General features: G+C 38.8%; 1 protein-coding gene and 1 non-coding gene across 2 annotated transcripts; one reads left to right on the plus strand and one right to left on the minus strand.

Annotated features, from left to right (window-relative positions):
- Positions 1-2362: 2362 nt before the first annotated feature.
- Positions 2363-5518, minus strand: Strit1 (small transmembrane regulator of ion transport 1). The gene is made up of 3 exons (XM_075950529.1): positions 5375-5518; positions 2540-2635; positions 2363-2446 (listed from the first exon to the last, which is right to left on the minus strand). The coding sequence occupies exons 1-2, from the start codon at positions 5385-5387 to the stop codon at positions 2544-2546; spliced, it is 105 nt and encodes a 34-aa protein (XP_075806644.1). The 5' UTR covers positions 5388-5518; the 3' UTR covers positions 2363-2446; positions 2540-2543.
- A 4524-nt stretch (positions 5519-10042) lies between these two features.
- LOC142836681 (U6 spliceosomal RNA) lies at positions 10043-10148 on the plus strand. Its single transcript, XR_012908147.1, has one exon. It is a non-coding gene; the product is annotated as a U6 spliceosomal RNA (small nuclear RNA).
- Positions 10149-15965: the final 5817 nt, after the last annotated feature.

Genomic DNA, 15965 nt, shown 5'->3' on the forward strand with positions numbered 1-15965 from the left:
CAAAAATACTTCCTGGGTGTCCTTATGCATTTCCACTGCACCCAATCAGGACTCACCCACGCCTTGCTGGAACACTGTCAGTGCTGTTACACTATCTGTGGACAATGACATCATCAAACAAGTCACTTTCGGGGTTTCCCAGCCAGACGAGGCCAGGGGTTCCTGACTCCTTTCAAGGAGGTAGTTCTCTCAGACACAGAGAACTTCCCTAGTAAGTTTCTCAGAGGTCAGAATTAGGGTAGTCATTTACTTTACAGAAGAAGGAAAATAAAGAGTGGATTCGTGCTAAGATTTTATATGCAAATTTAGTATGACAAAGTACATTTATTTGGCATTAGTAGTGATGGTCTGGCTTTCAAACCAACAATTTAAGTATCATTACTTGAAAAAGATTCACTGTGTGTGATTTTTTTGTTTGTTTGTTTTGCTCAGGTTTTGTTTTGGGTTGGGTTTTTTTTTTCTTTTTCATTTTCTTGTGTGAGGGGTGGCTGCTCTGTTTCTGTTTTGTTTTTTTGAGACAGGGTCTCACTGTTTATCTCTGGCTGGTCTACACTCACAGGGATCTGCTTGCCTTTTCCTTCCTAAGTGCTAAGATTAAAGGGGTTGCACCTCGCCCAGCTGATTGTGGTTTTAACTTACCTAACCCATAAGATACACATAGTAAAAACCGTATATTGTGTTTTCAATCACTTGAAAGATTTATTCTCTCTTTTAGATTATATTGCTGCGGTGGTTTGAATAAGAATGGCCCCAAGACAGTCATACATTTGAATGTTTGGCCAGTTGGGAGTGGCGTTATTTGAAAAGATTACGAGTTACAAGTTCTGCCCTTGTTGGAGGAATAATATGTCACTGGGGGGTGGGCTTTGAGGTTTTCAAAAGCCCAAAGTCAGACCCAGTGTCTCTCTTTTCTTGCTGCTCACAGATCCAAATGTAGAACTCTCAGCTACGTGTCCATCACGATGCCTGCCTGCATCCTGCCATGCTCCTTGCCATGATGAGAAGATAAGCAAGCCCCAATTAAATGCTTTCTGTTATAAGAGTTGCCTTGATCACGGTATCTCTTCAAAGCAATATAACACCGACTAAGACAATTTCCAAACTGATGTTATTAGGTTACTTTCAGCTTGTTTTCAATTTGGGGAGATTATTAATATTTCTTTTTAACTTATAAAATATTCCTATTATCCTAAAAATGAAACACTATAAAATAAAGTACATGCAAAAATATCTAGCCTCCCCGTTTGACTGTGTGTGTGGTAAATTAGTCACCTGAACATTGGTTAAACTCCTCCTTTGCTTATACAAATGGAAGTAGATATACCTGGCCTTTTTAAATAATTCATTATTTTTATTTTATTTTACATGATTGAGTATTTTGACTGCATATACATCTGTGTACCATTTGCTTGCCTGGCACCCTAGCAGGCTATAAGAGGGTGTTGGATTACCCAGGACTGGAGTTACAGATATTGTGAGCTGCCATGTGGGTGCTGGGAATTGAACCAGGGTCTTCTGTAAGAGCAGACAGTGCTATAAACTGCTGAGCCATCTCTCCAGCCTAACTAATTTTTCCAGGTAATATTTTTTATGGAAATTACATCACATCAATATTTCAAGACCTTTCTCATTCCTTTCAAAAGCTGCCTTGCTCTAACACCATGTGTTGATTCTGACGCCTTTTGTATTTTTGGTGCTATCTTTGTGACATATTCTTGGAAAACAAACAACTGGTTCAAAATAAGCATATGCCTTCTAGAACTTCTACATACACCCCCAGAATGTTATACCTAGCTGGGGAAACAGTATGCATTTCCTACTACTGCAGGAGCCTGAGGCAGGAGGATATCTTAATGGCAATTTGGACAATAAAAAGATGGCCTCCAACAGGCAAACGACAATAAATATTCCCTTTGGAGTTTTCAAAGTATGAAAGTAGTTTCAGTGTATGAAAGCGCTCCTCTACCATAGCCTTACCGACACAAGTGACGTCAAACATTTTTATCTGTTACACAACTGTAAACAATGGCCTTTCGGTATGGTTTAAATTACACTTCTCATTATGAACCAGAGCTAAGATGCAAGTTTTTCAGTTGTTCTTTGTCTTCTGTTTATTTTTTGTTCTTTAGTCCATCTTTCCATTTTGGAAGGAGCCTACAAAACATTTTTAATCTAATTATCATACTCAACCCTGCTGCTTTATGTGTTTTTAGCCATAGTGCAGCATATATTTCCTACTTTCTTGACACAGAAAACTCCACCTGAATTTTCTTATATTTTGTATCTGTAATTGGATCAGGTTCCTAAGATATTCTTAGGCAAACAAATTCTAGCTTCCAGAAGATACGAAACACTGCAGCTGTTAAATATGAGACACTTTTAATGATCAATCATGTTCATGTTTTTGTTAGTTCTTCTAAGTGGTATCAGCCTGAAGTCTTCTTGCCTGAATGACAAAACATTTCATTAGCAAAACAGAAGCGATCAGTGCTGGAATAATTATGCCACGAAGAAAAACCTTCATTGCTACAACCCTTACTTTTCTAAGAGAAGACGATATAAACCACGATGATGCAGCCTACAATCCATCCAACCAGGAGAAGAACAGGAACCATAAGCTGTGGTGATGTTGACTCTGCAATGAAAACAGATTAAATAGATCTTTTCGGCATCAAACTTTATAAAGAAAAACAACGAAAGATCTCTGGGGGAGATTAAAAAAAGCGCACTCTGGTCAGGATCAGAGTTGAGTATTTTTTGTCCTGTTTTCTTCAGAAGACATCCCGCCACTGAATGATAAATGATGGATATTTGAAGCAGAAGTCTCAGGTTCAAACCACAGGTCACCTTTTTAAAGTTCCTTGACCTTGTGCAGTTTTCAATTTGAACTTTCCTGCTAGGTCGTGGAACTTGCAATGTCTACCCCCTGGCTGCTTCCTCAGTTAAGTGACAAGGTGTGTGCAAAGCTTTGTAAAGTTGAGCCACTGTGCCTGTGTTGACTGGATACAGAACCTACTCAGGAGTTTGTTTGGCAATGGGTCTAGCAGCTGTTTACATAACAGCAATCCAATATAACTGTTAGTAATTCCCACTAAAGTGAATTTCTCATAACATACAAGATTAAATTGTTTTGAGAATTGCTCTTGATCTCAATAACTGACTTTCATCTTAAATTTCACAGGAAAAGGAAAACATCAGACCTTACATAATCATCATCAGGAAAAAAAAAGGAATTTATTTCTTTAAAGTCATTCACTATCACCACGAGCACTGAGCTTGACTACGGGCAATAATAATCCAGCACACATCAAAGACACTTGTATAATGTCTCATTTCTGGCTTATACCTCATCTGGAGAAAATCAATTTATAAACATAATTTTCTGTAATACTTATTGCGCAAATCCCACGCAAAATACTGAAAAGTGGCACAGAAAAACATATTATAGAATTAATGTCTCTGTGTTAAGGACTAAGATATGGTCTCAGTTGGAGAATACAATGAGATCACACGCCATTAGCTAAGAGAGAGTGGATGTTCTTAGCAATTGCAGTCCCACTCCAATTTCCATCACTTCAAATATGAAGGGTGCTTAATGCTATTAAAATAAAGATATCAGGAGATGAGGTACTTCTAAAATTAGAAGATACTTTCAGAATAGACAACTTTCTGAAGCTTAAATGAATTTTAATAGTTTCAATGTTCTTCATGAAATGTTGAAGTCTTTCTTATCTGACAAAAGGGGATTTTCTTGCCTCTCCTGTTTGTGACCTTGAACAAGGCATAATACACTGAAGGGGAACCTCCTCCTTACCTGACGTGTGCTGTGGCTTTAACGGTAAAGCAAAGATTATGAGACATACTTTAGTCTCATTTGAGAGAAAGCTTTTTTGTGAATTAAGATACCAATAGAATGAAACTATGTGACGGTATTTTTTTTAATTATTCATGTAAGTGATAAAGTACTTCCGACAGCTTCAAAGAACTCGAAAATCAGTAGATATTCCAACAGAATATAAATGTTTAATGCAAGTGTACTTTAATAAAATTTTATACTCCCTGATTTAATAAAATTAGCATTTCTAGCTCTAAGAGTAAATATCCCTTTATTTACTATTCCTTGTAAAGCAATACAAGTGTCCAGACATTTTAACCAAGTATAACTGGTCATCTAACTCCAACATTTTCAGCTCTACCATCATCTAACGCATTATTTGGAAAAGGTATTACGTGAAACCCAATGCTCTTCCTAGATCACTTAGATCAATGGCACAAATAAAAATGAAACTTCTCTTTAAATACAAGAGCCTTTTCAATGTGCTTTACTGTTTGGCCAGTTCCCAGCTTACCAAAGTGGCTACAACTGGAAGAATTCTTAAGGGCACTTCACTGTGAAGCAACACTGCCCAGGCCCAAGGCCTGGTGCCACCACATCCTAGTGACCATGGCTCCGTTTCCTTAAGTGAAAAATAGGGATGATAATATGTAATGTCTCACAGTGTTGATTGCTGTCAGGGTTGAAAGCAAAGATTGCCATGTGTGTATTTAAAAATTGCTTCTCAGAGCCAATGATAATGACACTGAGATTTGTCTCTACTGCCTATACTGGCTTTTTGGGATCCTATTCTATTTGGATGCATACCTCCCTAAGCCTGGATAGAGGGGGGAGGGCCTTTGACTTCCCACAGGACAGAGTACCCTGTCCTCTCTTAGGACTGGAGGGGGAGGGAAGGAAGGTAAGTGGGGGAGCAGGAGGGAAGTGGGAAGAGGGGGAGGAAGTGAAAATTTTGAATGTGATTTTTATAAAGTAATAAAAAAATATTAGAGAAAAAACTGCTTCTCAGAAAAATATATATTCAGTCTGTCTATTTAGTCATATTGAAATCAAGTATTTTATAGAACCATATAAATATGAAATAAGGTTTAAGAATTAGAAACAATAGTTCAGATAGGAAGCATGTCAGAGATGATTAAGCTCAATATTCACATTTGACAGATAATAGAGACTGGAAGACGTGGGAAGACCCCTCCAAATTCACACAGCCATCCTGCCGAAGAACTCACCTGCTCCTACTACTAATCCAACAACCCCACCCCAAGATCTCAAACACAGTTCAGCACTGAGAAACAAATAGTCTATAATTCACCTTTCCCCCCAAAAAATCAGGTATGAAATTATTCTGTTTCACTGATCCTTTCAAAATTATTCATCTTACAAACATGGGCCCAAAACTGCATATTTAATAGCTTTTTGCAGCCACTGGGTTTTTTTTAGCAGAGAGCCTACCTTCCTCGGGATCAAAATGCCAAGAAACAAAGTAAAATAGGCGGGAAGCTATTTCTGCCAAGAAACCCCCCTTGCCTTACAGCTTACCTTTTGCAGCCATTATTTCTATTGTTGAGTGGCTTAGTCAGGGCCACGCGGCTTCCTTCCTTATTGTTATCCTGTGCCTCTTTGAACTTTAAATAGAGAGATATCTGCAGCGTGTGGCAGCTGCTGTGCTCCGCTGCCAATTGTCTACAGGGTGACAGTAGTCACTGGAGAGCACAGCTCCTCTGTCTCCCATTTAACCTTTATTGTGGAGGAAAAAAGAGCCTATGTATTGTGTGTGTCCTAAACAAGTCGGTAAGCTGAGTTCTCCCGACGCACAGGTGTGCAGATTGCTCATTCGCTTAATGTTTCAGACAAGAACAGAGTGTTTGGTGAAAAGGATATGCAAATTAAAAATGAAATTGACAGTGTACGTTCTATCTAAGAAGGAAGGGGGGATGAAATATTAGTAAGAAAAGACTTGGCAGTTGGAGAGACTTGAGTTCAGATGATAATCCTACAACTTCTGTAGTGAAGTCCAGGCTCCTTAACCAAGGTACCAGCTTGATTTCAGTGGCAATAACAATAGTTACTGTAATGGCAATTCGTGGTTGTCTCACAAGCAAGTTACACGAAGAAGTTGCCTAAATTCCTATGGTCTATGCTCCTGTTACAACACTGTATGCTACCAAGTATGTGTTTATGGACTCCTGGTGTTTCCCTATGATTGGTTGACTGAGAAGAGACTAGGGACTGATTCACTGATGGTTCTGTATGTTATGTAGGCTCCACCCTTTCTGGGACAACGCTGAAAGATTCTAGAAAAGGGAAGTCTTCACAGTGGGCAGAACTTCAGGCAGTACACATGCCATTACAGTTTGTTTGGAAGAAGAAACGGCCAGATGTACAATTGTTCACCGACTCATGGGCTATAGCCAATAGATTAGCTTGATGGTCAGATTCGTGGAACGAGCATAACCAGAAAATTGATGAGAAAGGCATCTAGAAAAGAAGTTTGTGAGTAGATCTCTCCAAATGGGCAAAGGATGTAAAGGTATTTGTGGCCCATGTAAAAATACTCATCCAAAGGTGACTTCAGTTGAGGAGGAGTTCAATAACCAAGTAGATGGGATGACCTGTTCTGTGGACAATCTGCCTGTTTCTCCAGCCATTCCTGCCATTGTTCAACGGGCATATGAACAAAGCGACCATGGTGACAGAGATGAGGGTTATACATGGGCTCATGTATGGACATGGACAACATCCTCTCACCAAAGCTGACCTGGCTAGAGCTGCTGCTGAGTGCCATATCTGCCAACCACAGAGATTAACAGTAAGCTCCAGATATGGCAACATTCCCCAGGGTGACCAACCAGCAACCTGGTGGCAGGTTGACTACACTGAACCACTTCATCCATGGTCAGGACAACAGTTTGTCTTTACTGGAGGGGAAATGTTTTCTGGTTATAGAGTTGCCTTTCTTGCGTATAATGCTTCTTCCAAAATCAGCCCCTTTGGACTTACAGGATGCCTTATCCAATGACATGGTATTTTATACTTCACAGCCAGAAAAGTGTAAGATTGAGCCCATGATCATGAATCCACTAGTTTTACCTTGCGCCTCACTAACCTGAAATAGCTGACTGGATTGAAAGATGAAATGGCCTTTTCAAGACACAGTTACAGCACCAATTAGTTGGTGTCTGCCTGGAGGACTGCAGTAGGGTTCTCCAGAAAGCAGTCTATGCTTGGAGTCAGTCACCAATATCTGGTCCAGTTTCTCCCATGGCCAGAATCCACAGGTCCAGTAATCAAGGACTAGAAAAGGGAATAGCGTCCCTCACTATTGCCCCTAATGACCCACTAGGAATATTTTTGCTTCCTGTTCTCCCTACCTTAAGTCCTGCTGACCTAGAAGTTTTAGTTCCAGAGGAGAGAGTGCTCCCGTCAGGAGCTACAACAAACATTCCATTGCACTGGAAGCTCGGACTTCTCCTTGTCACTTTGGGCTTCAATCCCCTTAAACTAACAGGTTAAGAAAGGAATAACAGTGTTAGAAGAGGCGATTGATCCAGATTAGAGTGGGAAACTGGCATTGCTTCTCCATGATGGAGGTAAGAAAGATTATGTCTGAAGTGCAGCTGATCCTTTAGGGCATCGCTTGGTGCTACAGTGTCCTGTGATTAAAGTCAGCAGAAAACTACAACGGTCTCATCCAGGCAGGATGACAAGGGGCAGAGATCCTTTAGGAATGTAATTATGGCTCAATTCTCCAGGAAAATAGCCAAGTTGGGGGTAAACACAGAATGGGTAGTAGAGGAAGGTGGTTATAGACACCAGCTAAGGCAACATAACCAGTTACAGAAATGAGGGTTATAATTGATATGAGAGTTTCTGTTATATTTTGTTAAGAACAAGTTTGTACAGATATTTGTGTCTTCTTACCTCAATTTCTTTATCATGTTATATAACATCAATTATAAGAGAATGTCAATGATTGTCATCTTTAAGTTTGAAATACGAAAGAATACCCACCAAGAGACATTCCCACCTATTCCAAATTTATAATGCATTTACAGTTGTATGAGAGATAGTTATAATATATTAGGCATAATTTTGACCTAAATATATAACATGTCTGCAATTGTACATGGGGTAGTCGCATAATGTTTTGGCATTATTATGACCTGGTTATTGTTCTCATTTGGAAATTATGACATAATTAATAATTGTGTGTCAAGTTGTAATGGCTATTTTTATTTGTCAACTTGACTACATCTGGAACCAACTAAAACCCAGAAACAGAGGGGCAAATGTGTAGGGGGGGATTTTTGCTTAATTTGAAATAGTAAGATCTACTTCTAATCCAGATCTTGAGTTGTGAAGACACATCTTTAATCTAAATCATATGTATTGGGAAAATCCCCTCTAGTGTGGTGTTCTGCTGGAAGCCTAGATAAGAACATGGAAGAAGGAAGCTTTTACTTTTTGCCTGCTTGCTCTCATATTGATAGCAAGTCCATTCCTTCATTGGCTTTAGACCCTGCTTCTTCAAGATTATAGCGTTATAATTAGAGCATTATACTGAAGACCAGCTGAGATATTCAGCCTTGGGAACTGAGTAAGCCAGAAAGCAGTACTTCTCCAAGACCTCTACCTCAGCTCCTGCCTCCAGGCTTCTGCCCTGTTTAAGTTCCTGTCCTGACTTCTTTCAACGATAAACAGTAATATGGAAGTGTAAGCCAAATAAACTTTTCCTCTCCAACTTGCTTATTGGTCACAGTGTATCATTGCAACAATATAAACCCTAACAAAGACATGCACCAAGGGAATTGATGTAAAAGTACTGCAAAATATAAACAACTCTTTCTTACCATTGCGGAAGAATAAATCAAGTGATTCCTTTTTTCTTTAAGCCCCTCTAAAGCCATAAAGTGCTCATCTAAATGAACTAGGAGCTACAACACTATGCCAATGCCTAACATTTTCAGAGGGCAGTCACAAGCTTGATATTATTAGCAATGGATAAAAATAGGGCATTTCATTTTCCGAAATCCAACCTGGTTTATGTAATATGGCCCAGACCATCCTTGAAATTCTCATCAGAATCACTTTAAATTTGGAGTCCGGATGGAAAGTTTTTGCAAAGTGACCCTGTGGCTAATTCCCCCAATCTCCAGTATGAAATTAGAAAAGTTTTCTTGTGAAGAGACAGGTCTTTCCTGACCAAATCCATTTCCACAGAGCTTTGAGAACCGTGTTTCCTTGCAAATGACGGGTGCAAGGCCTGCTGGGAATGCTGTGGTTCTCCACTCGGGAGAGAATGTGACCCAAATTCTCTGTGCACACACTAGGGAAGCCTGATTCCTCTACTCTCAAACTTCCAGTGGGAGCTCTGTCACACTTCAGTCCTTGATGTTATGTAAATCCACACTTTTCCCACCTTGCCAAGAGTCATGGCTATTCAGGAAGATCAGACAGAAAAGGTGTAAGCTTGAGGGAAGCCTCATTTTAAAATAAAACATAAAGGGGCTGGAGATGTTAACCAGTGGTGGAGCCATGCCCTAACATAGATAAGGCCCTGGGTTGGACTCCCATTAACCCAGTAACAAAGCAAGACACAATATACTCCCACACATAGGCGATAAAAAATGTTTGACTCTCTACTTTAAGCAATATATAGAATATGGGACCACAAGCATGTTTATGCCATTTAAACCAAATTGTCACATCTCTATGTCTCCAATTCAACACTGAAAAAAGCATCTGCCTATGCCAAATAATATATGTAATGAAAGGATATTCTAATCAACTAACCTTGGGAATATTTTTTCCAATACACTAAACAAAAGTGAAATCATGCTTTAAAAAGATAAAAGCAGAAATGAAAGCCTGAAGAATGATCACTGAGCTTTTATAAGTATTATTTATTTATTCATTTTTATGAATACAAAAACTAAAGATATTTCAAAGGTAGACTATGATGTTCTTTTAAATTAAGATACTGTGGAGTAATCTATCCAGAATATTCAGATTATCCATAAATGTAAATATTTATAATTTCAAATGAAAACATGTTACAGAAAGGAAAATACAACATTCAAAAGAAATAATCAAGTTGCCCTTACCCAAAGAACACAGATAAACCCATATGCAAGGACAAAGTAATTTGTTTTAGTTAGATGAAAAGAGGATTGTGAAAGTGTCCACATTTTAATTACCTATGCTATTGTGTTCACTTTGGCAACATATCTACTAAAACTGGGAAAACACACAGAAGTCTAGCATGGCCACTGTGCAGGACGATTCATAAATCCCAGAATCAGATCATATAATTACATGAACTGGGTGTATAAAACGTTCATTCAACAAAATTATAGCAAAAAAGTCAATGATAGAGAAAGAAATGGGCATCCAAACCCAGAGGCATTTAGGACCCAAAAGCATGACGAGAGAACCTGTGTATGACATGGACATGCTACATAATCAAAATAACAAAAACAAAAAGAAAATAAGCTCTATTAAAATATATGAGGTAAGACACCTATGTAGTTATAAGTATAGGCACATAAAATTAGTATAAGATTTCCTGTCAGCAACCCTAAACACCAGGAAGCCATGTAAGTTATATAGCAAATCCTTCAAGTAAACACTAGACAACTGACATTGCTATGTTAAGCAAATCTATCTTCTAAACTTTGTAGAGAAGGATTGGAGAGATGAACTAACAAGTAAAAGCACACAGTGTTCTTGCAGAGTACCAGAGTTTGATTTCCCAGCATCCACATCAGGCAGCTCACAGCTGCCTGTAGTTCAATCTCTGAGAGGATGCATCACTGCTGTCTCCTGAAGGCACCTGAACACACACACACACTCACACACATGCACACACACACATACAATTTAAAAATAATAAAAATAAATCTTTTTTAAATTGACAGAAAGTAAACTTATTTCTAATTGAGCACAAACTAAGGGAGCCCATGACTTCCAGCCCAGCCAGTCCTGCAGAAGATTCTCTCAGGAATAAAATGTAGGGGAGGGAAAAGGCGTTTCAATTACTACAGCACAAGAAGGAACACATTTTGTGAGAGAAATAAATAAACAAGTGAGAACTGGAAGAAATCTGTCATGTTTATAATGCAATAAACCAGTAAACCCCTTATATGAATTGAGGAGAAAGTAAAGATCAAGCAACAATCCAAACAACCAGAAAAAATATCCTCAAAACCTCAAGAATTTGTACATCTCTCTCAACAATAACCTTAAATGTAAGTGGCCTGAACTCATGAATCATCTGCATCTCTTTAGCTGCAGCAACTGATTGCGCTAAATTACAAAATCTAGATATTTGAAGTCTCCAAGAAACACACCTCAACCAGGCAGTGGTGGTTCACACCTTTAATCCCAGCACTCAGGAAGCAAAGGCAGGCAGATCTCTGTGAGTTCGAGGCCAGCCTGGTCTACAAGAGGCTGTTCCAGGTCAGGCTCCAAAGCTACAGTGAAATCCTGCCTTGAAAAACAAACAAACAGAAAAAAGAACAAGAAGAAGGAAAAGCACACCTCACTGGTATAAAATGTCCATAGACAAAGGATCAGATGATAAATGTCAGTCTGTCAAGGAAATGGAAGTGAGAAGCAAACTGGAATAACTACTCTGCTATCTGATAAAGCAAACGTAGAACCAAAATAAGTCAGCAGAGATAAAGACTGCCACAACATATTAATAAGTGGAAAAAATCATCAAAAAGATACAGTAGCTAAAAACATATATGCATTGAACATTGGAGCACCACAAGATTAAACTCTAAAACGACCCTGAATTATCCAATCAGCAAAAGACGTAATGAGCTGGATGGACAGTTCTCCAAAGAGAATATACAAGTGTCCACTAATATGCCAAAATGTGTTTAGCATCCTTCCTCAGCCATCAGCAAATTAAGTGAAAACTGCGGTGACCTTCCATTTTACCAGGTAGAATGGCTAAGACCAAGAAAACAAATGACAACCATTTCTGGCAAGGATGAGAGGAAAGATGAATCTTATATATTACTAGTGAAAATATGTTCATATGATTTGGCCATTATAGAATTCTATGTGGAGGTTCCTTGAAAAAGAAAAATAGAACTACCACATGACCCAGCTATAGCATTCCTGGGTATATATTCAAATCTCCTTGCTACCATAACACATAGATGCACACACATCCATACTTGTTGCTACGGTGTTCACAATAGCAAAAAAAAAAAAAGAGTCAGCCTTGAGACCTACCTAGAGATGAGTATATAAATAAGTATAATATATATACATGGTGAATAATTTTCAGCTTTTAGGAAAAATTAAATCAGACATGAATATTATGTTAAGGAAAATAAGCCTGACTCAGACAAATACATTTTCTCTCGTGTGTGTGTGTGTGTGTGTGTGTGTGTGTGTGTGTGTGTGTGTCTTTGTCTAAATCTTTGAATTTGAATGTATGGATGATAAACTAAGAATGGGGCTCATGAGATGGGAAGAAAGGATCTTAAAGGAAGGAGGGAGAGAAGGAAAAGAAGCAGTTGAGTGCCTGTGACATGAAAGCAGAAGAAGATTACTACCTCGGGGAAAGAAGAGGATCAGCAATTGGGTACAGAACAATAGGGGTAGACCATGGGGGAGGGGACTGAATAAGAACAAGGTATTATAAGTGTATAAAAATGTCGTAATGACACCTATTTTTTTGTGTGTTGACTTTAAAATTAATAAAGACAAATATACTGTTAACATTATTGCTATCCTTTTGGAGTTTGGAAGGGATTGTTTTATAATTTTTTATTTTTCTTACTTTGCTATATAAACAAAGCATGGAGGTGGGATAATACAATAAACATAAATTGTCTAGACTTTGGAAAGAGCTCAGTCTAGAATCTCATTTCCTTGGAATCTCATATGTAATATCTTTTTTATTCCCAGAAAAAAAATATTTTATTCATCAACAGACTGGTTTCATTTTGAGTTCATAAATTGAAGGGCCTGTATTTGATCACTTTCAAATCTTCTCTCCGGACATGCTATTTCAAAACATTTTCTGTTTCAACTTTACATACTCTATTAAATCTTTAACTCTTAATACTTTTATTCTCAAGGTGACATTAGATTCTTCTAAGTTACGTAAGCTGAAAAGCTCAAGGTATTCCATTCCTTATTCAAGATAAATCATAAGCCCTTACTTTCAAATATTTTAACTACCAATCTGTTTGATTTTATTAGATAAATCTGGATGTAGCAGATGACAAAACTATCTTGACTTGGTGAATGATCGATTGGCTGGATGGGGGTGCATGGTTGCATGGGTGCATAGTTGCATGGGTATAAGGATACATGTGTAGATGGATGCATGAGTGCACAGGTGAATGGGCACACGGGTGCATGATTGCATGGGTGAATGGAGTGCATATGTGAATGAGTGCATTGCTGCATGGGTGCATGGTTGCATGGGTGCATAGTTGCATGGGTATAAGGATACATGTGTAGATGGATGCATGAGTGCACAGGTGAATGGGTACACGGGTGCATGATTGCATGGGTGAATGGAGTGCATATGTGAATGAGTGCACTGCTGCATGGGTGCATGGGTGCATGGGTGCATGGGTGCATGGTTGCATGGGTGCATGGTTGCATGGTTGCATGGGTGCATGGGTGCATGGTTGCATGGGTATAAGAATACATGTGTACATGGATGCGTGAGTGCACAGGTGAATGGGTACACGGGTGCATGATTGCATTGGTGAATGGGGTGCATATGTGAATGAGTGCACTGCTGCATGGGTGCATGGTTGCATGGGTGCATGGTTGCATGGGTGCATGGGTGCATGGGTGCATGGGTGCATGTGAGCACAGGTGGAAAACAAAAACCAATAAGGTAGCTTATCTCACTCTCTACTAAAGGATTTACTTATGACGATACCTAAGGAAATAAGACAAAACTGGCTATTATAGCTGCATAATATATGCTCTTGAAAATGGTACATTATCATCTACTTAATTAATGACAGCATTAGAACAATCTATAACTCGAGGTGTGATCAAAAGGAAGAGTGAAATCAGTAAAGAAATGCCTTTCTAAAATATCTCTTCTTCAAAAAGGCAACCTGAAAGCTTGCTAGAGTTTAGGTGTCATGTTTTTATAGAATTCTAGAAACTGGAGAAAGTTTTACTGCAGGTTGAGAAAATATTTCTTTAACAAACCGGCCTGAATCTCCGTAAGAATAGGCAGGCCTCACGGTCATTTCGTTTGGCCTACTCCTATCTCCAGCTCTGTAAGTAAACTTGAAAATGAAACCCAACATCCCACAGAGCTGTGAAACCAATAGCCTGGCAGCCACCACAGGGCACAGAGCGGGCACCTTCTAACTCATTCCCAGAAAATCATCATCTTTTAACCTGTCTAGTGATTGTCTAAAGACCCACTGGCAAGGCATTTACTTGACCAGACTCGAAGCTTACCCAGTATGAAGCTCCTGCACAGAGCATTTCACAAAAACATGTTAGAGACTGTAAACTGGGGTTCCCAGGAAGAAGCTGAACCCAGAAGCTGAGGGCTGAGAGACCTTCCATGACTGTAGAGAAATGCTGTCTCAGATCCAGACTTAGATTTAGCCCCTTCCTAGCCATTCCCTGATCACCTCTGTGTCTGGTCTAACATCCTGCGACAACTGCATGAAGCATTTAAAGATATAGCAACTAAAGAGACCACTATTTTCCACCAACCCAAAAACTGAGAGGTCTTTAATGGCATTTGAGGCTTGCAGCCAAGGTTTCCCCAAGCTGAAAAAAGCCTCCCGTCTTGATGCTCACACCAATGTATTATTTTAAAGAATGAATTTTAAAATGAGGGTTTTATTTATGGCTCTCTTTGTTATGTTACTGTTAAAACTTTATGATATTAATGCTGTGTTGGAGCATAGAATTTAGAATAACTTAAACCCATGTTCACATGTCATGGCTCCTCATATTCAGCTTTAAGATGAACAAACTCTTAGTCCTTTTTAGGTGAGAACTGTGTATCCTGAGACATTGTCTTTTGTTTTTATTTTTTGTTTGTGTGTGTGTGGTACTTTTATTATTACTATTTACATTGTTAAAGCAATTATTTAACATCACAGCAAACCACAGGCTAGCATAAAAAAATTAAAAGAAGAAACTAAGGAATAAGATATCCTTGGAGGCTCTGAAAAGTGACACATATCACTGGTAATCTAGGAGGCTGCAGGTATAGTCTGACTTTATGGAGCCATAGCTGTGAGTCTTCAGAGGAAAAATCTGAGGAAGACTACAAGCCCTGCCCTATGGCAAACCTCAAAGCTCAAGGAAGAAAGGAAATAGTACAGCAGCCTTAAAGACCAGTGCATTCATAGAGCCCATTGTCAGAGTTTGAATCTAACTGGTTTCAGGCATTTAACCTCTGTTCAGTCATTAGCTGGCAATTAAGCCAAGTGAGCAGAAACTTCTGTGACTACATACAACAAAATACAAATGGTATAAAACAAGTTCAGAGCGTTACTAAGCAAACAACAGTAACAGCGACAACAAACTCTTTGAAGAATCTGATTAAGAGTTGCCAAATTAAATTACTCAAAATACCCAGGGTTTTTTGCTGTTGTTTTTGTTTTTCAAAGAAAAAGTTATGAGACATACAAAAGAACAAAACCGTTTGACTCAGGCCTAGAGGTAAGAGACAATCAAAAGTCACTCTTCAGATTCCAATGCGGTCATTTCCTAAATATTATTGTAAGTTGAAAAGTTGTCAAAAAAAAGCCAGGCAGTGGTGGTGCATGCTTTAATCCCAGCACTCTAGAGGCAGAGGCAAGCAGATCTCTGTGAGTTTGAGGCCAGCCTGGTCTACAAGAGCTAGTTCCAAGACAGGCTCCAACGCTGCAGAGAAACCCTATCTCGAAAAAAAAGAAAGAAAGAAAGAAAGAAAGAAAGAAAGAAAGAAAGAAAGAAAGAAAGATAGAAAGAAAGAAAATTTGTCAAAAATGTATTAAGGTCAACAGAACCATTGCAGATGAGCAGCATAGCTTACCTTAAACATACTCAGAACACTTAACAATAGCCTTGGGTAAAGACATACAGCACAATGTCTGTATTACAACAAAACACTATCCCATCTATG

This window comes from Microtus pennsylvanicus, chromosome 16 (assembly GCF_037038515.1).
Source record: "Microtus pennsylvanicus isolate mMicPen1 chromosome 16, mMicPen1.hap1, whole genome shotgun sequence".
In the NCBI taxonomy this organism is placed as follows: Eukaryota; Metazoa; Chordata; class Mammalia; order Rodentia; family Cricetidae; genus Microtus; species Microtus pennsylvanicus.